General features: G+C 40.5%; 1 protein-coding gene across 2 annotated transcripts in view; it reads right to left on the bottom strand.

Moving 5' to 3' along the window:
* Nucleotides 1-27,177, bottom strand: part of CSMD1 (CUB and Sushi multiple domains 1) — a 2,926,925-nt gene that overhangs the window by 237,512 nt on the left and 2,662,236 nt on the right. For both annotated transcript variants that reach the window (XM_075340315.1, XM_075340314.1), the window contains exon 54: nucleotides 5,469-5,642. In XM_075340315.1, the coding sequence (XP_075196430.1) occupies nucleotides 5,469-5,642 (174 nt within the window). The remainder of the gene's footprint in view (nucleotides 1-5,468; nucleotides 5,643-27,177) is intronic.

The following is a 27,177-nucleotide window of genomic DNA, read 5'->3' as shown; positions in this document are numbered from 1 at the left end:
CTGATGCACGAAAAATAAGAGCAGATTTAGAATCAGAGACAAAAAATGACATAAAAACAGGTTAAATATCTCAAGCACTAATTTACTTGTTTCCCAGTGTAATTGTTGGATGAAAGTTCATTTGGAAAATTGCTATAGTTCTCTATACTCCAAAATCTATACTTCACACAAAGGGACACATAGTCAAGCATTCCTATGTTCTCTATGAAAGTCACTGAGAGGCTCTTCTGACTCCTTCAGTTCAGTCAGCTTATAGCAATCATTTCTCCTTAATTAAGTGGTGAAAAAAAATTGGGAAAATCATAAAAGAAAAAATTGGCTTGTGTCACAATTTTCTGGGACTGGTAAGTTTATTATTTTCTTGTTGATGGAGCTGTTCGAGAACATTTTTGGAAAAGTGAGCTGAAATTTGAAATTACAGTATTCTGAGTCACATATGATTTTTTTTATCACATTTTATTGATTTTTTTGCAAGGTGTGTCAAATGAAAAACTCAGATTCTAGAGTTTCAGAATCATGTTTTCTTTACAGTGTTTACTTTTATAGGTTTGATGATTTTAAATGTTGACTTTTATGGATGTGGGAATACTAAATATGCTTTTTTAATTATGTTAGCAAGGGAAAAATGGGCAATTTGAATATTTTATATTTTTTTACATCTCTACACTTTCCAAACATTTTTTGTACTTTTAGGTATTTCAACCTTCAATCATTTTACTTTTGTATTTTATCATTTAGACAAAATGATAGTTGCCTCTGAAACCCCAGGTTGGCCTTCATGGAAGAACAAATATGGCAGGCTTTTAGAAAGCCCCAAGTTGCCTTGCTAACTGCTCTATGTTTTCATATTGGGAGAAGTCAATTAGATCCCATGTATGTGGGCATAAACAATTGCATAATTTACATGATTCTTTCAGTAATTGACAGCTGCATATAAATGGTTAAAGAACAGTGATTAGACTTAGCTAGTGATGAGCAAGCACTACCATGCTCAGGTGCCTTGAACTTGTAAGAAACAGTTGGATGCTCAGATGGGAGAGACTTGAGTACCCCAATATATTGGAAGTCAATGGTGACCTTGAAAATTTTTCCAGTAGAGTTCCCAGAAAAATGCTCGAGTTTCCAATTGATTTCCATTATACTCGGATACTCGAGTCATGCCCATCTGAACATTCAACTGCTCATTACAAGTACCAAGCACTCGAGTATGGTAGTGCTCGCTCGTCACTAGAGCAAGCTCAGGCTGCTGGTGTTACAGGAAGGTGCCAGTTGTGAATCACGCTGGCAACATCTGCCAAGTATGGTACAGGCTAAACTCCTCAGTTAAATCCATATTATGTCTTAAGTCAGAAAAAAGTTAAATAAGCAGTGCAATTAATATTACTTAAGAAAACAGTTTGAAATTCTTTCATTCCCATAGTAAAATATATAAGGATCCACGCTAAATAAATAAAATACACTGGTAATCTAGCAGATAGAAGTGTAAAATCCACAAATAGATGTCTGATGTCATCTGGTTCAGAAACTTTCTTGCACCTTTTAAATTTTGAACAAAACATCTTGAAACTAAATATCTTATCAGCAATCTGGTGACATGAATTTCCATTAGTGACTAAATCAATTTAGACCTTGAAGCTTTGACAGCAATCTAGTAAAGGGCTGTTCTGTGCTTCATTCTGCAGTGAAATGTGATGTTCCGTATACAAGCAAAAAGAGATTTGTTCTAGATATCGCAGGTGAAGATATGTAGATTTCTTCCTCCAAGTTTCATATGTTTGGAGGAAGAATAAATATTTAGATAGAAACAAGTACTTTAGCTTGCTGTCTGTGAATGGATTTTATTAACTCCCTGTGGCTATGGAGCAAGAAACAGTGATAAAATGTATTTTGCATAGTGAATTCAGATACAACTTTGAATATAGATGTATTTATTGTTCATAAAAAAGACATAATAGTGGACATATTTATTTTCATTTTTTTCTCTTTTTCTTATTTTTTAAGCATTTTCCCTATTCACACTTCTCCAGAGCACAGATTTACCTTTTAGTCAAAGAATATTGCAAACAAATAAATACAAATTGAGAGAATTTTGAACATTATTCTAAATTATTTGAAATCACACACATACATTGGAAGTTCTCTTTTATCCTGTTGTATCCTATTACATAACACTTTATTGATACAAAATCCAGACTTCTGACCGTTTTATTTTAAAGTGTAACTGTCTTTTTAGGTAACTTTAAAAAAAATATATATATATATATATATTTTATGTGTGTACATATGGAATAGCTGTAGCACTATTTCTGGCATTATATTGCTTATATCTTCTATTATTTATGTTTTTTTTCCTTTGCATGATGTAGTCACTAAAAACTACAGTACTTATATATATTCTTTTACTATCTACTTATTGTTTCTTCCTACTCCCTCTTTATATATTTCTCTAGGCAGCAGCTATATTCTGATTCTTGAATGAAGATGAAACTGAAGACAAATTTGTTCCAATCTTTGTTGTTTAAGAATGAATAACTTTTGCAGGAAATGGTGGGAAGAGGAGAAACAAGAAATGACATATGAGGAAAAAGAAGAGTTCAAGCATTTATTATAGCATTTATCATTATAAGATATAATAGAAATGAATTTAGAAATAAGTGATGGAGAAACCCGCAGATATCTGGAAACGGCCTGTCCAACCGTTTTTTGTTTTGTTTTTGTTTTTTAAAAAAACTCTTCAGGACTGTAATTAATTACGGATATCTGCCCGAGCGTCGATACCCATGTAGTATAAGTCTATGGGGACCTGAATCATGCTCTTTAAATCGGTGGTAGAGAGAGCTAGGGGGATTATAGAAGGCTCATTATGCTTACCGAGTCTCCTGCGTGGCTATAACACTACTTCCAGGGCTGCTCATTACCCTAATACCTATTCATTCCTTTCCCTGCTCATCAGCAGACCTGGTGTCACTGGTTAGTTGCAGTCAGACTGTGCCCCCACCATCTGTGACAGTGTGTCTGACTGCTTGGAATCACACACGCTGCCTGTGTCCCTATAGTGGTGTAAAAATAAATAATTATTGGTGTAGGGTCTTCCTATAATTTGATACCCAGCACAGATAAAGCATATGGCTAGAGGCTGCAGCCCCCAGCTGTGTGCTAATCATGGATGTGCATCAATATAAGAAGGACCCCATGCCGATTTCGTTTAATTTATTTAAATAAATTATTTTAAAAAATCGCATACAGTCCCCCAAAGTTTTGATACCCAGCTACGATAATGCAGACAGCTAGGAGCTAGCATTCTCAGGCTGGGGAGGCCAATGGTTATTGGGCCCCCCAGCCTAAAAATAGCTGCCTTCAGCCATCTAGAACTATTGCATCTATTACATGCGACTGTCCCAGCACTTTACCCGTCTGGTGCAGTGGCAATCGGGGCAATATATATTAATGATAGCTCACATCTGCATGTGTATCATAATAAAAGCCTTAAAAATAATTTTTATTTAATTAATATTAAAATCACAACCAAATGTTGAGTTCAGTGAACATCTTTCTAAAGTGCACAGTAAAGGGAGAAGATAATGCTGACCCTGTGCAAGTGTAATGGCACCCCCACTCACCATAGACTTACCCTACCTATCCCTGTATATCCCTGCTGAAAAAAATTGCAGCGCCTACTAAAGTGCCATAGTGATATAATGGAGTGCACAGTGCTAATATCAATAAATATTCAAATCGGCAGATACATAGTAGGTACTAAAAAGAAGGGGAAACACGTTGAGGTTTTTTCGTCCATGAGAGGCTCCAGATTTATATTTCATCTCTATCACCTGTTTGAAAAGTGATGAGTACCCTCTAATTGCACCTACCCTGTATCTGCCGATTTGACTATTTATTGATATTAGCAATAAAATATTAGCAATTAATATTAGCACTTAGGTTCAGGATCCCTAAGAGGACTAAAACATAAAGTAAAAAAAAATGTTCTTAAAACATATCTTAAGTGAACTATCTTATAGCTGCTTTGTTGTCTTTTTTTGGTACAGGTCATTTCTCGATACTACTATTTAGGGTACACAAAAGTATTGCTAGGTTTAGTTCACTTTGAGTTGATAATTTGTCTTGCATTTTAGGGTCCCAACCTGCTTGGTTATGTAGGGTCATTCCTAGGGCTGCAATAAGATGTTTTCAGTGGTAATTATACACAGAACTTAAGGGCGTTGTACATTCAGCGACATCGCTAGTGATGTCGCTCATGAAAGCACCCGCCCCCGTCGTTTGTGCATCACGGGCAAATCGCTGCCCGTGGCAGACAAAATCGCTAGAACCCGTCACACATACTTACCTTCCTAGCGATGACGCTGTGGGCGCCAAACAGCCTCTTTTCTAAGGGGGCGATTCGTGTAGCGTCACAGTGACGTCACACGGCAGGAGTCTAGAGGAGAATAGAAGCGGATGGGCGGAGACCAGTCGCATGAAAGTCACGCCCACCTTGCTGCCGGACGACACAGGTACGGTGTTGTTTGTCGTTCCTGGGGTGTCACACGTAGCGATGTGTGCTGCCTCGGGAACAACCTGCTTCCAAAATCAGCAATGGTATTTGGGAAATGGATGACGTGTCAACAATCAACGATTTAGTGAGTATTTTGCATCGTTAGCAGTCGCTCGTATGTGTCACATGCAACAACGTCACTAACGAGGCTGGATGTGCGTCACGAATTCCGTGACCCCATCGACATCTCGTTAGCGATGTCGTTGCGTGTAAAGCCCCCTTTACTCTTGTCTGGATCCCCAATTACAGTATTCTACTTTGGCTTTAGATGTTCCAGTTTTTAGTATTTTTGAGTTCCTTTTTAAAAAAAATTTAAACCATAGCTTAATAAAATATATTTTTGGGGGGATTTCTTTCTGATAAGAGTGGTTGGTCAAAAGGTTTTTCTGGTCCCTGATAGAGATTTGTATTCACTCTGTGTGATAGGAGACTTCTGCATTCCTACAGCTTGTGCATCTCATGCAATAAAGATGTTCCAGTCTTGCTTGCAAGAGTATGCGATTTGCATAATTCTAACCACATTCAGACCAGATGTGCCAGGCCTTGTTCTATACAAGTATCTTAATGTGGCTGATACAAATAATTAGTTAAAAGGGTTATCTAGTTTTCTGATAAAAATCTGCAGTCACTCTGTGTGACTGAATACTTCTGATTTCTTAGAGCATGTGCCCTGCACACTGTCAGGAGTCTCAACAAGCATGCAATTTGCATATTTTAGGCCTTATTATGACTAGATGTGCCTTCCTCACTCAGTTTGACTGTTCAGATTCCTTGTAGTGAAGATATTTTGTCTTAAGCTTCACCAAATATTTGTAATGTTTTTCATTTTGTAAAACTTCATAAATAATTGTGCAATCAAGTAAACTTTCAAATAAAAAAAATGCTTCACATATGCTTATAATTCAGGAGTGCTTACCTCGACAAGTTGGGAGAGAGCTGCTCCATGCTCCATTACTGCGGCATTGTGCTTGAAAAGGCCCCTGAATTATATAACCCATACTACAAGTAAAGTTCACCACATCATTTAAGTTAAATTCACTTCCGTTTGTTATTCCATGAGGAGGATTTCCAGGGTGACCACAAGTGATAGCTGTAAAAAAAAGGTATAAATGAATTGATGCTTGAGTGCCTCTATAATGGGGAAAATATATATATATATATATATATATATATATATATATAATGTAATCAAGGCTTTGACTTTACATATATATATTTATTTTATATATATATATATATATATATATATATATATATATATACATATACTAACTGTAGTACCCGGTGTTGCCTGGGATAATAGGGATAATAACTGTTTCTCTGTCTCTCTCCCAGACTCTGTCTGTCTCTCTATCTCTCTGTCTGGCTGTTTCTCTTTGTCTCTCTTTGACTGTCTCTTGGCCTGTCAGTCTCTGTCTGTCTGTCTCTCTGTCTTTTTCACTGTCTGTCTCTGTATCTCTTTGTCTGTCTCTGTCTGTCCCTCCCTATCTGTCTGTCTCTGTATTGCTATGTCTGCTCTCTATCTTTCTGTCTGTCACTGTTTCTGTCTGTCTCTCTCTTTCTCTCTCTGCCTGTTTGTCTCTCTGTTTGTCTCTGTCTGTTTCTGTCTGTCTATTTTTCTGTCTGTCTCTTTCTATTTGTCTGTCTCTTTCCCTGTCTCTGTCTATCTGTGTGTCTCTCTCTGTGTGTCTGTCTGTCTTTCTCTGTATCAGTCTCTGTCTCTCTCTATCGCTCTGTCTCTCTCTGTCTGTCTGTATATATGTCTGTCTGTCTCTGCTTGTCTTTCTGTCTATTTCTCTCTCTGTCTGTTTGTCTCTCTATCTCTCTGTCTCTTTTCCTGTCTGTCTGTCTGTCTCTGTCTCCTTCTTTCCCTGTTTGTCTCTGTCTCTTTACATGTCTGTCTCTGTCTGTCTGTCTCTGTCTGTCTCTTTCCCTGTTTGTCTCTGTCCCTTTTTCTGTCTGCCTCTGTCTGTTTCCCTGTCTGTCTCTTTCACTGTCTGTCTCTTTCACTGTCTCTGTTTGTCTCTTTCCCTGTCTGTATCTTTCCCTGTCTACCTCTATCTTTGTCTATCTCTTTCTCTGTCTGTCTCTTTCACTGTCTGTCTCTTTCCCTGTCTTTTTCTTTCCCTATCTGTTTGTTTCTTTCCCTGTCTGCCTCTTTCCCTGTCTGTCTCCTTCCCTGTCTTCCTCTTTTTTTCTGTCTCTTTCCCTGTCTGTCTCTTTCCCTGTCTGCCTCTGTCTGTCTCTGTATCTTTCCCTGTATGTCTGTCCGTCTGTCTGCCTTTTTTCCCTGTCTGTCTCTGTTTGTCTCTGTCTCTTTCCCTGTCTGTCTATTTTACTGTCTGTTTGTCTCTTTCCTTGTCTGTCTGTCTGTCTCTTTTGCTGTCTGCCTCTATCTTTGTCTGTCTCTTTCTCTGTCTGTCTCTTTCTCTGTCTGTCTGTTTCCCTGTCTGTCTGTTTCCCTGTCTGTCTCTTTCTCTGTCTGTCTCTTTCCCTGTCTGCCTCTTTCCCTGTCTGCCTCTTTCCCTGTCTGCCTCTTTCCCTGTCTGCCTCTTTCCCTGTCTGCCTCTTTCCCTGTCTGTCGCTTTCCCTGTCTGTCGCTTTCCCTGTCTGTCTCTTTCCCTGTCTGCCTCTCTCTTTGTATGTCTCTTTCCCTGTCTGTCTCTTTCCCTGTCTGTCTATTTCCCTGTCTGTCTATTTCCATGTCTGTCTCTTTCCATGTCTGTCTCTTTCCCTGTCTGCCACTGTCTCTTTCCCTGTATGTCTGTCCCTGTCTGTGTCTGTCTGCCTTTTTTTTGCCCTGTCTGTCTTTGTTTGTCTCTGTCTCTTTCCCTATCTGCCTTTGTCTGTCTGCCTCTGTCTGTCTCTTTCCCTGTATGTCTGTCTCTTTCGCTGTCTGCCTCTATCTTTGTCTGTCTCTTTCTCTGTCTGTCTCTTTCTCGGTCTGTCTCTCTCCCTGTATGTCTTTTATTGCCTTTTTTCTCTGTCTGTTTGTCTCTTTCCCTGTCCTTCTCTGTCTGTCTGTCTCAGCCTGTCTGTCTGGCTATCTCTTTCCCTGTCTGCCTCTGTCTGTTTCTTTCCTCGTGTGTCTTTCTGTCTTTCTCTGTCTGGCTGGCTTTTTTTTCTTATCTGTCTTTGTCTCTTTCCCTGTCTGCCTCTGTCTGTCTGTCTCTTTCCCCATCTGCCTTTTTCTCTGTCTGTCTGTCTCTCTGTCTGTCTCACTCTGTCCGTCTCTCTATCTCTGTCTCCATCGACATCATATTACCTCAGATCAAAACATAGTCTATGACGTTCCGGGAGTCACTTGAGGTGTCTGTGCAAAATTTTGGGATTGGAAATGCGACGGTGTGGAGTGGATTCCTTTAGGGGACATACATGCATACACACACACACATACACTCAGCTTTATATATTAGCCTAGAAATAGGCCGGATGCTATCGCATCTGGAGTCGCGTGTATGGGAAAAGCAATGATGTCCCCACCTACTTGCGCACGAGAAGTCCTTGCCCGGAAGATGTGGTGATGTTATGTCACCGCAGCTTCCGGGCACAACTGCGCGTGCGCAAGTAGCGGTGACGTCACCGCTCTACCCACGCAGGTGCAGTATCAGCCGCAGCTGCTACTGCCCGTCTGTGGGAAGAGCGGTGAAGTTACCATTACTTATGCATGCGCAGTTTGTGCCCGGAAGCTGCAGTGACATGTAGGTCACTTTTCACAGGCGCAGTTTGAACTGCGCCTGTGCAACTGACAGTGCCGCCATGCATGACGGAATAGGGTTACAGAAACTGGCGATTATGTGTATATATATATATATATATATATATATATATATATATACACTAGCTGTAGTATCCGGGATAATAACTGTCTCTCTGTCTCTCTCCCAGTCTCTTTCTGTGTGTCTCTGTCTGTCTGTCTCTCTGTCAGTCTGTCTTTGTCTGTCTGTGTCTATGTCTCCGTCTGTCTGTTTCTATCTCTCTGTCTGTATTTGTATCAGTCTATCTGTCTCCATCTCTTTGTCTGTTTGTCTTTCTTTATCTCTGTGTCTGTCTCTATATGTGTGTCTGTCTGTCTCTCTCTTTACCCGTCTGTCTCTTTCCCCATCTGTCTTTGTCTGTCTCCCGTCTGTCTTTGTATTTGTCTTTGCCCATCTGTCTCTTTGCCCATCTGTCTCTCTGCCGGGCTGTCTCTTTGCTGGGCTGTCTCTTTCACAGTCTGTCTCTTTCCATGGCTGTCTCTTTCCAGGTCTGTCTCTTTCCCCGTCTGTTTCTTTCCAGTTCTGTCCCTTTTCAGGGCTGTCTCTTTCCAGGGCTGTCTCTTTGCCCGTCTTTCTCTTTGCCCATCTGTCTATTTCCAGGGCTGTCTCTTTCCAGGGCTGTCTCTTTCCAGGGCTGTCTCTTTCCAGGTCTATCTCTTTCTCTATCTGTCTCTTTCCAAGGCTGTCTCTTTCCAAGGCTGTCTCTTTCCAAGGCTGTCTTTTTCTAAGGCTGTCTTTTTCCAGGTCTGTCTCTTCGACTGTCGGTCTCTTTCCAGAGCTGTCTCTTTGCCCGTCTGTCTCTTTGCCTGTCTGTCTCTTTGCCCATCTGTCTCTTTGCCAGTCTGTCTTTTTCCAGGGCTGTCTCTTTGCCCATCTGTCTCTTTCCAGGGTTGTCTCTTTGCCCTTCTGTCTCTTTCCAGGGCTGTCTCTTTCCAGGCCTGTCTCTTTGCCCGTCTGTTTTTTTGCCCATCTGTCTCTGTCTGTCTCTTTCCACTTCTATCTTTGTCTGTCTCTGTCTGTCTGTTCTTTTTCAGTCTCTCTCTATCCATCTCCCCACTAACATCTTATTACCTCACATATAAGCTTCTTATACTAACAGTTTATTTTTTTCATATAGCAACCACTGACAGTTGCTGTTAATAGCAGAAGCTCTCACCTCCATTCAGTTTAATGGAAACAAGATTTTGGATAACTGTAGAGCGCAGGGTTAAATTTTCCCATCAAATATACATCATAATATATATATACTGTACAGTTAGGTCCAGAAATATTTGGACAGTGACACAATTTTCGCGAGTTGGGCTCTGCATGCCACCACATTGGATTTGAAATGAAACCTCTACAACAGAATTCAAGTGAAGATTGTAACGTTTAATTTGAAGGTTTGAACAAAAATATCTGATAGAAATTGCATGAATTACACACATTTCTTTACAGACACTCCACATTTTAGGAGGTCAAAAGTAATTGGACAAATAAACCAAACCCAAACAAAATATTTTTATTTTCAATATTTTGTTGCGAATCCTTTGGAGGCAATCACTGCCTTAAGTCTGGAACCCATGGACATCACCAAACGCTGGGTTTCCTGCTTCTTAATGCCTTGCCAGGCCTTTACAGCTGCAGCCTTCAGGTCTTGCTTGTTTGTGGGTCTTTCCGTCTTAAGTCTGGATTTGAGCAAGTGAAATGCATGCTCAATTGGGTTAAGATCTGGTGATTGACTTGGCCATTGCAGAATGTTCCACTTTTTTGCACTCACGAACTCCTGGGTAGCTTTGGCTGTATGCTTGGGGTCATTGTCCATCTGTACTATGAAGCGCCGTCCGATCAACTTTGCGGCATTTGGCTGAATCTGGGCTGAAAGTATATCCCGGTACACTTCAGAATTCATCCGACTACTCTTGTCTGCTGTTATGTCATCAATAAACACAAGTGACCCAGTGTCATTGAAAGCCATGCATGCCCATGCCATCACGTTGCCTCCACCATGTTTTACAGAGGATGTGGTGTGCCTTGGATCATGTGCCGTTCCCTTTCTTCTCCAAACTTTTTTCTTCCCATCATTCTGGTACAGGTTGATCTTTGTCTCATCTGTCCATAGAATACTTTTCCAGAACTGAGCTGGCTTCATGAGGTGTTTTTCAGCAAATTTAACTCTGGCCTGTCTATTTTTGGAATTGATGAATGGTTTGCATCTAGATGTGAACCCTTTGTATTTACTTTCATGGAGTCTTCTCTTTACTGTTGACTTAGAGACAGATACACCTACTTCACTGAGAGTGTTCTGGACTTCAGTTGATGTTGTGAACGGGTTCTTCTTCACCAAAGAAAGTATGCGGCGATCATCCACCACTGTTGTCATCTGTGGACGCCCAGGCCTTTTTGAGTTCCCAAGCTCACCAGTCAATTCCTTTTTTCTCAGAATGTACCCGACTGTTGATTTTGCTACTCCAAGCATGTCTGCAATCTCTCTGATGGATTTTTTTTTTTTCAGCCTCAGGATGTTCTGCTTCACCTCAATTGAGAGTTCCTTAGACCGCATGTTGTCTGGTCACAGCAACAGCTTCCAAATGCAAAACCACACACCTGTAATCAACCCCAGACCTTTTAACTACTTCATTGATTACAGGTTAACGAGGGAGACACCTTCAGAGTTAATTGCAGCCCTTAGAGTCCCTTGTCCAATTATTTTTGGTCCCTTTAAAAAGAGGAGGCTATGCATTACAGAGCTATGATTCCTAAACCCTTTCTCCGATTTGGATGTGAAAACTCTCATATTGCAGCTGGGAGTGTGCACTTTCAGCCCATATTATATATATAATTGTATTTCTGAACATGTTTTTGTAAACAGCTAAAATAACAAAACTTGTGTCACTGTCCAAATATTTCTGGACCTAACTGTATATCTGTCTTGCGCCTTTATTGCTATTCAAACTGTTTTATAGGTCCTAAATAATGAGTATACTTATATATATATATACAGTGCCTACAAGTAGTATTCAACCCCCTGCAGATTTGGCAGGTTTGATAAGATGCAGATAAGTTAGAGCCTGCAAACTTCAAACAAGAGCAGGATTTACTAACAGATGCATAAATCTTACAAACCAACAAGTTATGTTGCTCAGTTAATTTTTAATAAATTTTCAACATAAAAGTGTGGGTCAATTATTATTCAACCACTAGGTTTAATATTTTGTGGAATAACCCTTGTTTGCAATTACAGCTAATAATGGTCTTTTATAAGACCTGATCAGGCCGGCACAGGTCTCTGGAGTTATCTTGGCCCACTCCTCCATGCAGATCTTCTCCAAGTTATCTAGATTCTTTGGGTGACTCATGTGGACTTTAATCTTGAGCTCCTTCCACAAGTTTTCAATTGGGTTAAGGTCAGGAGACTGACTAGGCCACTGCAACACCTTGATTTTTTCCCTCTTGAACCAGGCCTTGGTTTTCTTGGCTGTGTGCTTTGGGTCGTTGTCTTGTTGGAAGATGAAATGATGACCAATCTTAAGATCCTTGATGGAGGAGCGGAGGTTCTTGGCCAAAATCTCCAGGTAGGCCGTGCTATCCATCTTCCCCTGGATGCGGACCAGATGGCCAGGCCCCTTGGCTGAGAAACAGCCCCACAGCATGATGCTGCCACTACCATGCTTGACTGTAGGGATGGTACTCTTGGGGTCGTATGCAGTGCCATGCAGTCTCCAAACGTCACGTGTGTGGTTGGCACCAAAGATCTCGATCTTGGTCTCATCAGACCAGAGAACCTTGAACCAGTCTGTCTCAGAGTCCTCCAAGTGATCATGAGCAAACTGTAGACGAGCCTTGACATGACGCTTTGAAAGTAAAGGTACCTTACGGGCTCGTCTGGAACGGAGACCATTGCGGTGGAGTACGTTACTTATGGTATTGACTGAAACCAATGTCCCCACTGCCATGAGATCTTCCTGGAGATCTTTCCTTGTTGTCCTTGGGTTAGCCTTGACTCTTCGGACAAGCCTGGCCTCGGCACGGGTGGAAACTTTCAAAGGCTGTCCAGGCCGTGGAAGGCTAACAGTAGTTCCATAAGCCTTCCACTTCCGGATGATGCTCCCAACAGTGGAGACAGGTAGGCCCAACTCCTTGGAAAGGGTTTTGTACCCCTTGCCAGCCTTGTGACCCTCCACGATCTTGTCTCTGATGGCCTTGGAATGCTCCTTTGTCTTTCCCATATTGACCATGTATGAGTGCTGTTCAGAAGTTTGGGGAGGGTCTTAATTAGTCAGAAAAGGCTGGAAAAAGAGATAATTAATCCAAACATGTGAAGCTCATTGTTCTTTGTGCCTGAAATACTTCTTAATACTTTAGGGGAACCAAACAGAATTCTTGTGGTTTGAGGGGTTGAATAATAAATGACCCTCTGAATAAACTTTTCACAATTTAAAAAAAAAAAAAGAAAGAAATAACTTTCTTTTTTGCTGCAGTGCATTTCACACTTCCAGGCTGATCTACAGTCCAAATGTCACAATGCCAAGTTAATTCCGAATGTGTAAACCTGCTAAATCTGCAGGGGGTTGAATACTACTTGTAGGTACTGTATATATATATATATATATATATATATATATATATATATATATATATATACAGTCATATGAAAAAGTTTGGCCACCACTATTAATGTTAACCTTTTTTCTTTATAACAAATTGGGTTTTTGCAACAGCTATTTCAGTTTCATATATCTAATAACTGATGGACTGAGTAATATTTCTGGATTGAAATGAGGTTTATTGTACGAACAGAAAATGTGCAATCCGCATTTAAACAAAGTTTGACCAATGCAAAAGTATGGGCACCCTTATCAATTTCTTGATTTGAACACTGCTAACTACTTTTTACTAACTTACTAAAGCACTAAATTGGTTTTGTAACCTCATTGAGCTTTGAACTTCATAGGCAGGTGTATCCAATCATGAGAAAAGGTATTTAAGGCGGCCACTTGCAAGTTGTTCTCCTATTTGAATCTTCTATGAAGAGTGGCATCCTGGGCTCCTCAAAACAACTCTCAAATGATCTGAAAACAAAGATTATTCAACATAGTTGTTCAGGGGAAGGATACAAAAAGTTGTCTCAGAGATTTAAACTGTCAGTTTCCACTGTGAGGAACATAGTAAGGAATTGGAAGAACACAGGTACAGTTCTTGTTAAGCCCAGAAGTGGCAGGCCAAGAAAAATATCAGAGGCAGAGAAGAAGAATGATGAGAACAGTCAAGGACAATCCACAGACCACCTCCAAAGACCTGCAGCATCATCTTGCTGCAGATGGTGTCAATGTGCATCGATCAACAATACAGCGCATGTTGCACAAGGAGAAGCTGTATGGGAGAGTAATGAAGCCGTTTCTGCAAGCACGCCACAAACAGAGTCACCTGAGGTATGCAAAAGCACATTTGAACAAGCCAGTTACATTTTGGAAGAAGGTCCTGTGGACTGATGAAACAAAGATTGAGTTGTTTTGTCATATAAAAAGGCGTTATGCATGGAGGCAACAAAACACGGCATTCCAAGAAAAGCACTTGCTACCCACAGTAAAATTTGGTGGAGGTTCCATCATGCTTTGGGGCTGTGTGGCCAATGCCGGCACCGGGAATCTTGTTAAAGTTGAGGTTCGCATGGATTCAACTCAGTATCAGCAGATTCTTGACAATAATGTGCAAGAATCAGTGACGAAGTTGAAGTTACGCAGGGGATGGATATTTCAGCAAGACAATGATCCAAAACACCGCTCCAAATCTACTCAGGCATTCATGCAGAGGAACAATTACAATGTTCTGGAATGCCCATCCCAGTCCCCAGACCTGAATATCATTGAACATCTGTGGGATGATTTGAAGCGTGCTGTCCATGCTCGGCGACCATCAAACTTAACTGAACTGGAAGTGTTTTATAAACAGGAATGGTCAAATATACCTTCATCCCGGATCCAGGAACTCATTAAAAGCTATAGGAAGTGACTAGAGGCTATTATTTTTGCAAAAGGAGGATCTACAAAATGTTAATGTCACTTTTATGTTGAGGTGCCCATACTTTTGCACTGGTCAAATTTTGTTTAAATGCGGATTGCACATTTTCTGTTAGTACAATAAACCTCATTCCAATTCAGAAATATTACTCAGTCCATTAATTATTAGATATATGAAACTGAAATAGCTGTTGCAAAAACCCAAATTGTTATAAAGAAAAAAGGTTAACATTAATAGGGGTGCCCAAACTTTTTCATATGACTCTCTCTCTCTCTCTCTCTATATAAATAAATATAGATATATATAAATATATATATATATATATATATATATATATATATATATATATATATATATATATATATATATATCTTCTAATATATAGCTCAGTGTATGTATGTGTGTATGTGTGTGTATGTCCGCTAAAGGAATCTGCACCGTCGCATTTACAATCACGAAATTTTGCACAGACGCCTCATGTGACCCAGGGAATGTCATATACTATGTTTTGATGGGAAAATATAACCCTGTGCTTTACATTTAATCTCCAAAGTCATGCTTTCATTAAACTGAATGGAGGTGAGAGCTATAGGCTTATAATAACAACTGGCAGTGGTTGCTATAGGAACAAAATAAACTGTTAGTATAAGAAACTTATGTGTGAGGTAATATAATGTTGGTGGGGAGACAGATAGAGAGAGACAGAAAGAGACAGACAGAGTCACCGACAGACGTGGAAAGAGACAGACAGAGACAGCCCGGGCAAAGAGACAGCCCTGGAAAGAGACAGCCCTGGAAAGAGACAGCCCTGGAAATAGACAGCCAGACAAAGAGACAGCCGGGCAAAGATACAGCCGGGCAAAGATACAGCCCTGGAAAGAGACAGCCATGGAAAGAGACAGACGGGCAAAGAGACAGATGGGCAAAGAGACAGCCCTGGAAAGCGACAACCCTGGAAAGAGACAGCCCTATAAAGAAATAGACAGGCAAAGCAACACACAGGGAAAGGGACAGATGGGCAAAGAGACAGACGGGCAAAGAGACAGACGGGCAAAGAGACAGATGGGCAAAGGGACAGATGGGCAAAGGGACAGATGGGCAAAGGGACAGATGGGCAAAGAGACAGATGTGCAAAGAGACAGATGGGCAAAGAGACAGCCCTGGAAAAAGACAGATGGGCAAAGAGACAGACCTGGAAAAAGACAGCCCTGGAAAGAGACAGCCCTGGAAAGAGACAGACAGGGAAAGAGACAAACGGGAAAGAGACTGCCCTGGAAACAGACAGACAGGTAAAGAGACAGATGGGAAAAGAGACAGCCGGACAAAGAGACAGATGGGCAAAGAGACAGACTGGCAAAGAGACAGACTGGCAAAGAGAAAGACAGGCAAAGAGTCAGCCATGGAAAGAGACAGACCAAGAAAGAGACAGACTGGGAAAGAAACAGCCCTGGAAAGAGACAGACAGGGAAAGAGACAAATGGGAAAGAGACTGCCCTGGAAACAGACAGACAGGCAAAGAGACAGACGGGAAAAGAGACAGCTGGACAAAGAGACAGATGGGCAAAGAGACAGATGGGCAAAGAGACAGACGGGCATAGAGACAGATGGGCAAAGAGACAGACAGGCAAAGAGACAGCCCTGGAAAGAGACAGCCCTGGATAGAGACAGATGGGAAAGAGACAGCCCTAGAAACAGACAGACGGGCAAAGAGACAGATGGGGAAAGAGACAGACGGGAAAAAGACAGACAGGCAAAGAGACAGATGTGGAAAGACACAGACCTGGAAAGAGACAGCCCTGGAAAGAGACAGCCCTGGAAAGAAACAGCCCTGGAAAGAGACAGCCCTGGAAAGAGAAAGACCTGGAAAAATACAGATGGGCAAAGAGACAGCCGGGCAAAGAGACAGCCGGGCAAAGAGACAGCCCTGGAAAGAGACAGCCATGGAAAGAGACAGACGGGCAAAAAGACAGGTGGGCAAAGAGACAGACGGGCAAATAGACAGACTGGGAGACAGACTGGGAAAGAGACAGATGGGGAAAGAGACAGACGGTGAAAGAGATAGACGGGGAAAGAGACAGACCTGGAAAGAGACAGACGGGGAAAGAGACAGATGGGGAAAAAGACAGTCAAAGACAGATGGTGAAAGAGAGAGACAGACAGACACACGTATAGAGACAGACACAGAGATAGAGAGAGACAGACAGACAGACACAGAGATGGAGACAGATAGACTGATACAAATACAGACAGAGAGATAGAAACAGACAGACATAGACACAGACAGACAAAGAAAGACACAGACAGAGAGATAGAAAGACAGAGACACACAGACAGAGACTGGGAGAGAGACAGAGAGACAGTTACTATCCCGGGCAATGCCCGGGTACTACAGGTAGTATAGATATATCTAATATATAAAGCTGAATGTGTGTGTGTATGTGTGTATGTCCGGGATTGGCATCTGCACCGTCGCAGCTACAGCCACAAAATGTTGCACACTCACACGTCTGGACCCCGAGAGCGTTTTAGGCTATGTTGTGAGGTGAAATTCTAACCCCGCACATTCCAATTTACCAATCAATTATGCCCACACCTCATGTGACCCAGGGAACATCGTAGACTATGTTTTGACAGAAAAATGAAACCCCGCGCTTTACAGTTATGCTCCATAAAACATGCCTCCATTAAAGTGAAGCCTGGAACTACAGGTTAATAGTAGGAGCTGTGATTGGTTGCTGTAGGAACAAAAGACATTCATAGTATAAGAAGCTTATATGTGAAGTTATAAGATGTTGGTGGGGAGACTGATAGAGACAGACAGACAGAGACAGACAGGAAAGAGACAGAGAGATAGAGACAGACAAAGACAATCGGTGAAAGAGACAGACAGAGACAGATGGTGAAAGAGACAGACAGAGACAGATGGGGAAAGAGACAGACTGACATACGGGGAAAGAGACAGATAGAGACAGACCTGGAAAGAGACAGACAGAGCACATTGCTTGGCCAATTTAGTTAAATCTGTGTGGAATATCTGGGGTGTTGAAATATATGTTGTGAAATGCTTCTATTAGCTTAGTTTTTGTCTTTTAATAATTACATTTCTATTTGTTTTGTGGTTTTTGTGTGCAGAATACATTTATGTTAATACATTCTATTTTGTTAACAGCAGTTATTAACGTGGGCGAAGCCGGGTAGTACAGCTAGTATATAATATAAAGGTAAGTGTATGTATGTGTGCTGTATGTATGTTTGCTAAAAGAATTCGCACCATCCCATTTAAAATCACGAAGTTTTGCACAGACACTCCATTTGACTCAGGGAACATCATAGACTATGTTTTGAGGGAAGACTTTAACCCCGTGCTTTACAGTTATTCGAAAAAAAAAATCTGCTTACATTAAAGTCAATGGAGCTGGAAGCTACAGGACATTAATAGAAGCTCTGATTAGTTGGTATAGGCAATGAAGAACATTCTTAGTATAAGAAGCTTATGTGTGAGGTAATATGATATCTGTGGAGAGACAGACAGAGACAGGGAGACAAATAGAGACAGACAGACAGACTGAGAGAGACCGACTGAGATAGAGAGACTGAGACCGACAGAGACAGACAGACAGACATAGACTGAGGCAGACAGAGACAGACAGGGAAAGAGACATACAGAGGCAGACAGGAAAATAGACAGAGACAGACAGGGATAGTGGCAGGTAGACAGTGAAAGACAGAGAGAGAGACAGACTGAGAGAGACAGACAGGGAAAGATGCAGCCAGAGTCAGACAGACAGAGTTAGAAGGGAAAGAGACAGCGACAGACAGAGAGAGAGAACGAGGCAGGCAGGGAAAGAGACAGACAGAGACAAACAGGGAAACAAAGAGAGAGAGACAGACAGAGATGTACAGACAGACAGGGAAAGAGACAGACAGAGACAGACAGAGTCAGACAGGAAACGAGAGAGACAGACAAAGAGGCAAACAGGGAGAGAGACAGACTGAAAGGGAAAGAGATAGACAGAGTGAGACAGACAGAGAGAGTCAAACAGGGAGCGAGACAGAGACAAAAAGACACAGGCAGACACAGAAAGAGGCAGACAGACAGAGACAGACAGACAGACATAGACAGGGAAAGAGAAAGAGACAGAAAGAGAGAGACAGAGAGAGAGACAGACAGGGAAAGAGGCAGACAGAAACAGACAGAGACAGACAGACAGAAAGGGAAAGAGACATATAGATCAGGAAAGAGACAGACAGACAGTGGCAGACAGACAGGCACACAGGGAAAGAGACAGACAGAGACAGACAGAAAGGAAAAGGGACAGACAGAAACAGACAAACAGGAAAAAGACAGAGACAGAAAAAGACAGACAAAGAAAAAGATAGAGAGAGATGGACAGTAAAAGAGAGAGACAGAGGCAGAGGCAGACAGGGAAAGAGGCATACAGACAGACACAGACAGGGAAAGAGAAAGACAGGCAGAGACAGATAGAGACAGACATAAGTAGAGAGAGAGACAGACAGAGAGGGAGACAGACAGAGAATGGGAGAGACACAGAGAGATAATTACTATCCAAGGCAACGCCAGGTACTACAGCTAGCATGTATATATATTTAATATGACCTTCTCTAAACATTTTAATACACATGATACCAACTAATCAATGTTTCAAGAATTTTTGCACATCTTGCTGTTCTCTAGCAAAGAGCTTAATGGCAAAATCCACAAAAGGTGTTTCATACATGAATTGCCCAATAAATTTTCGGGTTCAATTAAAATTAATATTTAAACAGTCCTCTTCATCATGCTATTCCCATTTTGACATCATGTGACCAAGAAAACACCTATCAATTGATCAACAGTACCTCACAATTACAAGGCTTCAAGCAGGATGATCTCAGCCAGAAGTTGTCACTAAGCTAAGAGAATTACAGAGTGTCATCAGCAGTTTGCAACAAAGGTAGAAAAAGGCTGGGAGAGTCACTGATAGGCATAGAAATGGACGTCCCTTGGCCACATAACACACAGATGACAGCTTCATTGTGAACAATGCATTTTCGTACTGGATGATGAATGCCACACAACTGCAGGCACATTTAACACAGGTGAGAGGCATCCAAGTGTCATGTCAGACCATTTGAAACCATTTACATCAGCGTGGTTCTCTTGTGGGGGTTACGTTGGACCTGCAGGGTATTTTGGGGGCTAATAAATTGGAGAAAGAGGGTAGTTTTTTTGCCATGAGGTGCCATGTTGAACCTCCAATGACCAGTATGAGAGCGAGTGTGAGTGATTACACCAAATTTAATAAACGTGCTCCCCATTCACACCTGAGACCTTGTGACACTAATAAGTCACATGAGACCTGGGAGAAAAAGTGACAAGTTGGGCATAATTTGACTGTTTTTACTTAGGGGTGTACGCACTTTTGTTGTCAGCGGTTTAGATATTAATGGCTGTCTTAAGTTATTTACAGGGCATGCCAAATTTACATTTCTATTCAAGCTGTACACTGACTAATTCACATTGTATCAAATTGTCACATCTTCAGTGTTGTTACATGAAAGATATAGTAAAATATTTACAAAAATGCAAGGGGTTCATTCATTTTTGTGATATACTATATATGAACAACACATCAATTTGTGATGAAGTGAACAGTTTGCCCATAAAGTTTTATTCTAACTGCAGGAAAGATCAGAATACTATATTACTTGGATTTCTAAAGCATTTGAGCTCTAGCAGTTAGAATGAGCTATTCCTAAAGCATGGACAATGCATTTTTTGGGAAATGCTATCTTTCGTTTTTTTACATACTGTATTTCTACAGATTTGCAGCAATCATGCTTCATCAGTCTTATGAAATAAATCCTCTTATTGTTCATGTAAGACTGAATTCACCCATGTTATAATTGTCTAATTTATAAGAATAATAAGAAATATAGTATATTTACTGCAACTTATTCATCAGTGCAGCCTTTTCTTCACATTGATTGAAGAATGCCATTTATACTAACAGGCGAATCATTAGTATATTATAAACTGCTGTGTATTGTAAACTCTTTTGGCCGACATAGTTAACATCCCTGTATTTCTTAAAATTCTTTTTTAAATAATGCTTTTATTTTTCTCCTTGGCTAACCCAGAAAATAGTGCAATCAGACAATTGCTTCCACATTTCCTTTGTGGCTCATACAGATGTATATATGCAATCTGATTCGATCAGATTCAGTGAACTTTATACTCTGCTAAAATTATATCGGTGTATTACTAGCATGAATTTGAAATCGGAAAAGGAAAAAGGTTGACTTATAAAATGCACTGTATAGTACGATAGCAAAAGGTGCAGACAAATACTCATTGCAATCCTTTTCAAACTACAGAAGATAAAAGCAGAATCCTGTGGAGTGATACAGTCAAAGATTAAGTGAAGAAAGTGAGAAGTACACATCTCTAAATAAAGTTATTTCTTTTGAAGTTGAATGCAAAATTTGGAGAGCCTGGACTCTCAGGATTAAGTCATAAACTTTTAAAATTATGTGTTACTTTTATTTTCATATAATACAGGCACTTTACAAAAAAACCCAAACAAATAGAAAGTGCTATTATTATGTTTCTTCATATGTGCACTATATCCCAGCTAGTCATCTTCCAGATTCCTGAGGTAGGTAGGGGCACTCCTGCTTTATTGACAGTTTTAGCAGAGGCATTTTAAAACTGCTGGCTAGTAGGGATGGGCGAACTCAAACTATAAAGTTATGGACCTGTACCGAACACATAGTGGTCATGCACAAGTTCCCAAAAAACGGTTTTCCTGGGAAACCCGTTTCGGGTCCAGTTCGGGTCCAGGAGGTGTAAAAAAGCACATTATTAAAAAACATTATGATTATACTTATTGATTCAGCGATGCATCCTGCAGACCCACTATCTCTTGGCCACTTCTGCTTCTGGGTCCGATTATTAACGTCCGGCGGTATTCACTGCACAGCTCGTCACTCAGCAGCCTTTGGCTTTTTTCGACTGTATTTGGGGTGACGTCAGGATTCACTCAAGTCCCTGGCTTAGCCATGGACTCGATTGAACATTGACTATCACTGCCAGCCTGCTTCTCGCTCTGTATAGACTCTTGTCTGTACAGAGCGATGAAGTAGAGCTGACATTAATCTCCTTCTGGACTATGTCGGACTAAGGTTTTTTTATCATAAAGATGGAGTTTCTAAATGTTCCTTTTGTTTTATTTCTAATAACAATTGTTTTTGTGTTGTAGTTTGTTTTACTGTTTACTAGAAATTCACGGTGGCCATGTCTAATTTGGCATGACACCATGAAATTCAGGCTTTGTACCAGCTGATAAGACAAAGCCTCATTATTACCCAGCATGCCACAGCCATAGGGGCTGTTGGACGAGGCGGGTAAAGAGACGAAAAAGAGAGCTTCTATGAATGGATCAGCTTGGGCCACCCTGCGCTGAGGACTTCAGCCCCCGCTGTATGGTTTTACCTGGCTGGCCATCAAAATATGGCGGGAGCCAACACTATTTTTTTTTAAGTATTTATTTAAATAATTAAAAAAAAATATTGGGCTTCTCTAAATTTTGATTACCAGCCATGGTAAAGCCAGGCAGATGCGGGTGGTAGCCCGTAGCCAGCCGCTTTATCTGCACTGAGAATAAAAAATACTGCGGAGCACTATGTAATTTTTTTAATGATTTATTTATTTTTACAGTACTGTGATGTCAGGCAATCACAGACACCAGCACAGAAAATGGGCATCTGTGATGGCCTGTTGGAGTAACCTGAAACCAGTCCATACATTTGAATGTGGCAGGAACTGGTCACACCCACTAATGTGGAGGCAAATCATACACTCTCGGCTTGAACAAAGGAAGATGCCAGAATGTATGGTCTCTTTCCAGGTATGATGTAATTTCCATCAAGTGATAGTAATCAGACTGAATAAACTTTATTTTATGACGTCCACATGGACAAGGACTTTTTTATACTATAAGTGAGGGCCTGGGGGCACCAATCCATTGATTTTATAATTATAGTGGATGGGTGGTAATGTAGACATGCCCACCAAGCAAGCCAGTCATGCCCACTAACCTGGAAGCAGCAGACTACACATTACACTGTATGCTCCACCCTGTGAAGAGATAACATCCAAGCTGCCTGCTTTCTTTGTGCCACACAGCCTGTGGAACAAAGTAGTTAGTTATAAACATGAGATCATCAAATAGTGGCCGTGAACGTGAAATTCATGGTGTCATGCCAAATTAGACATGGCCACCAAGAATTTCTAGTAAACCGTAAAAAAAAAACCAGAACACATAGAACATTTTTTTTATTAGAAAGCAAACAAAAAAAATTTAGTGACTCCATCTTTATTATGAAAAATCCTTAGTCAGACGTAGTCCACAGGGAGAGCAATGTCAGCTCTGCCGCATCGCTCTGTACATACAAACGTCTCCACAGATCGAGAAGCAGGCTGACACTGACAGTGACAGTAAAATTTCCATCGAGTCCATGGGTAAGCCAACTTAATGATCGGACCGGAAGCAGAACAGGCCGGGAGACAGCGGGTCTGCCGGACGTGTCGCGAGACCGGTAAGTATAATGACAATGTTTATTATTAACTATATAATTTATTTTACTGCCCCCCATCCCATAACTGTAAAGTCCAAGCTTGCAAGTTTGCATTATCTCCGACCCGAACTCAAACTTTACAAAAAGTTTGGGCAAATCTCCCGATCCCAAACATCGGAGAGGCTCACCCATCGCTACTGGCTAGAACTACGCACTCTCAATGTTGCTATACAACTAAGCTTTGCCTCTGCAGCATCAGGAGCAAATTAGAAATTAAGTTTCCAGGATCGAGAGCTTATAATGTGATCTAGAAAAAAAAAGTGACTCAATATGTAGAATAGTTATCTTTGCAGTCTGAACTTGGATTTATCCACCAGGAAATGTGAAACATTTCAAAGAGATAAGTTTCCAAGGTGTCTGCAATGAAATAAAAAAAAATGAATGTATAGCCTTCTTAGCGAGAGGTCAATCAAATTGTCTATAGCTCTTGTCACTTGTATTCAAAGGAATTAAAGGTAATAAACATAGGAAGAACAAGCTTATCTCTGATCCTTAAGGCTATCACTCCCCTTTTGACTAGGGTCTGAGGTATCCCTTTTAGGCCTTCAGTTTGGAACAGTGAACCTTTTCATCATGTTTATAAACAAATGCCCTCAGTCAGATGATGGGATCTTTTGAGATAGTCATAATGTATGGGTTCCATACTGGCCTCTCTAAGAGTACATTTTGAGGACGGTCTGTATTTGGGACTGGAGTATTTTAAACATTATTCCTTTCTGTTTAAAACTCAAGTTTTCTCAGGTGTAAAGAAAAATAGGATCATTAATGGAAGGTGACAAATCTCTCACAGTAAAGCTTGCTTTACACGTTACGATTAAGCATACAATATCGTATGCGATCGTAACCGCCCCCATCGTATGTGCGGCACGCAATTTGTTGAACGTGTCGCACATACGATTATTTGCCGTCACACGTACTTACCCTTCCATGCGACCTCGATGTGGGCGGCGAACATCCACTTCCTGGAGTGGGAGGGACATCTGGCATCACATTGACGTCACACAGCAGCTGGCCAATAGAAGCGGAGGGGCGGAGATGAGCGGGTTGTAAACAACCCGCCCACCTCCTTCCTTCTGCATTGCCGCGGGACTCAGGTAAGATCTGTTCATCGTTCCTGGGGTGTCACACACTGCGTTGTGTGCTACCTCGAGAACATTGAACAACCTCACGTTCAATTTTTAGCAATTGAACGACGTGCATGCGATGAACGTTTTAACGTTCAATCGCAATCGCATGTAGCTGTCACACGCTACGATATAACTTACGATGCCGGATGTGCTTCACTTACGACGTGACTCCGCCGACACATCGTAAGATATATTGTAGCATGGAAAGCCCACTTTAGATCATTATTGACACAATTTGATAGACTGGCATAGAAGATGGGCAGGAGAGTGCCACTCTACCAGGTTTATTAAGAAGTCAGGGTTCAGAACAGGATTGAATAACGTACCACAGAGTCAGTCCAGTGTCAAAGCTAAAATATACAGTCAGCAGCTAAGATGACATGACCTAGTTCATTAAACACTACATAAAAGCAGAAAAAAGAGAAGGTAGAGAATGCATGACTGCTAAATTCAGACACCAAAATTATAGCAAAAATTATAGCTACAAGACTTCAAGCATGTCTCCCCAGCATAATCCATAAAGACCAGGTAGGATTTATAGTTAGTAAAAATACAATCAATGCAACTAGGAAAGCCCTAAATCTTTTATGACACATAGAAAAATTCAGTACACCATCAATCTTACTAGCGCTGGACACCAAGAAGGCATTTGATAGGGTACATTAGGGCTTCCTTTTTTCCACCCTGAAGAAATTCGGAATTCAAGGCCAAATGTTCAACTCTATTTCAACTCAATACTCTTCCCCATTGGCAAATAGTTATGTAAACAATCTTACCGCTAAAAGATTTACCTTATCCAATGGAACAAGGCAGGGGTGCCCTCTCTTGCCCATCCTTTTTGCTCTATTCATCGAGCCCCTAGCGGAAACTATTAGAATGAGTGGTGAAGTGGTGACCTAAAAGGAATATTCCTCAATCTGAAACAATATAAAATTACTTTATTTGCTGACGACATCCTTCTCACCCTTTCTGACTCCCTAAACTCCATCAGACACTTATTTAACATACTGAATAGCTGTTCTCTGGTTTCTTTCTATAAAGTTAATCAAATGAAATCCCAAATTATGAACTTTTCATATGGACCAAGATATTCAAGACACTATTAAAAAGGAATACTCATTCAAGTGTGACAATGAAAAAATATCGTACCTTGGAATCTTTTTAGCGAAACCCTTTTCAATATAATTCAAACAAACCTATACACAATATACAAATCTGTACAAAAATCCTCTTAAACCTTGCAAAAGTCGAACTCTCATGGATAAGAAGAATAGTCTCAAACACAAAATGTCAATACTGCCAAAACGCATATATGTTTTCCGCTCTATCCCCTTAATCATTCCCAAATCAAAACTCCAACACCAGTTAGTCAAATACATAATGAACAATAATAAACCTAGGATTGGAAGATTCATCTTAGCAAAACATGAAAAGAGTGGTGGACTAATTATCCATAACATATCTGCTTACTATTCAGCAAGCATTGCAAAGCTTAGCCAAAAATGGCTGGCAGATAGAGACAACCGTGCCTGGGTTATGATTAAAAGAAGTTTATACAAGGACTAATCTCTACGTGCCTATTGCTGGCTCTTTTCATGGATCATTTGAGACCCTTGCACAGAAATATGCTACATAAGTCTACCATCATTGCCTGGAAATCTCTCCTCAATGCCCAGATGTGCAAAACAAAACATACTCCAAAATTTATACCCTATATAATATTTATAAGGTATTTAATGAAGACAGACCTTTACAAAGGCCCCAATCTAACAACATGAGAAAAAGAAAACCTTAGATACTATATACACAAACTCCCCCTGCGTTACTCTTCAAGAAACATACTAAAGGGTACTCTCTGAGTGGTATTCAACCCCGCAAAAATGAAACATGATTTATCCAGAAAAATCATCTCTCTGCTGGAGGAATTGTGGGGAAACAGGAAGCCTAACCCATATATTTTGGAACAGCCCAATCCTTGATAATTTTTGGTTGGACACACAAGGCCATATATTAAAAATTACTCATCTAAATATCTCGCTCACTCCCCAGCTAATTCTGCTTTCAATAGGTTTTGAAGACATTCCAAACAAATTTAAACATATCATCTGTCATATTTTACTAACCATAAAACTTCTTATAGCATCAAGATGGAAGCAGGTGTTTCCCCCCAAAATAGAGGACCTAGTGGAGTTTCCCTCCACAATACATTTGAATATAATTTGGCTCTAAGACAGAAGAACTTCATAAACTAAAAAACTACAAAAAATGCAACCAAAATTGGCTTTCTTGGATCAAACCCTTCACACACAACTTGTATATTAATGACTCCATTGACTAAAACTAAGCTCTCTTTATGCCTATATATCCAGCTATGATGTATATACATGTATAGTAATTGTAAAAATACTCACTCAGATTAATTGAACTGTTAACATAAGGAAAAAGCTCTGATCTTTCCATGTAAATTGCTTCATTTACTTATTTATTTATTTTCCCCCTGTTTACCCCATGTAATCACCACCCCTAATTTGTCCTTCTGTATCCCCATACCCTACCCTACAATTGAAAATTAATAAAAAAACATTTGAATGAGAATGCATGAGAGATTTTTCTCATTCCCATAATAAAATGATCCAAACCAAAGCATCTCTAAAGAAAAGAAAAAATAGGAGACACTTTCAAGGAATCCCAAAAAATTTTTTGAGGCTATAATTAAAAATTTATGGTGCTTTGGTTTTCATAAGCACTGAACATCTTAAGATCTTTATCTAAATAAGCTTGTGTAGACAGATTTGGTTATAATGCCCAAGAAGAATATCTCATATGTTGGTGACATCAGAGATGCAGCAACTGTTTGCGAAACTAAGTCCATATGGACTTAAAAGTCTTCACAGCCTAGGTGACCTCTGGTTAGTTCTCAGCAAATTGTATATTCAGTCCAGATACTGTAAGTCCATCACATTTAAAGGTGTTGAAGTTACTGCACCTCTTGAATCGATGGCCTGGGCACACGTGGTGAGTGAATTCTCTAGGACATATAATAGTGAGCTGCATGATTTGAAAGAGAATGACTTGCCAACTTTAGACCTTAATACTGTAG

The sequence above is a fragment of the Anomaloglossus baeobatrachus genome, chromosome 3 (assembly GCF_048569485.1).
Source record: "Anomaloglossus baeobatrachus isolate aAnoBae1 chromosome 3, aAnoBae1.hap1, whole genome shotgun sequence".
NCBI classification, from domain to species: Eukaryota; Metazoa; Chordata; class Amphibia; order Anura; family Aromobatidae; genus Anomaloglossus; species Anomaloglossus baeobatrachus.
This window is presented reverse-complemented; position numbering and strand designations above follow the sequence as displayed.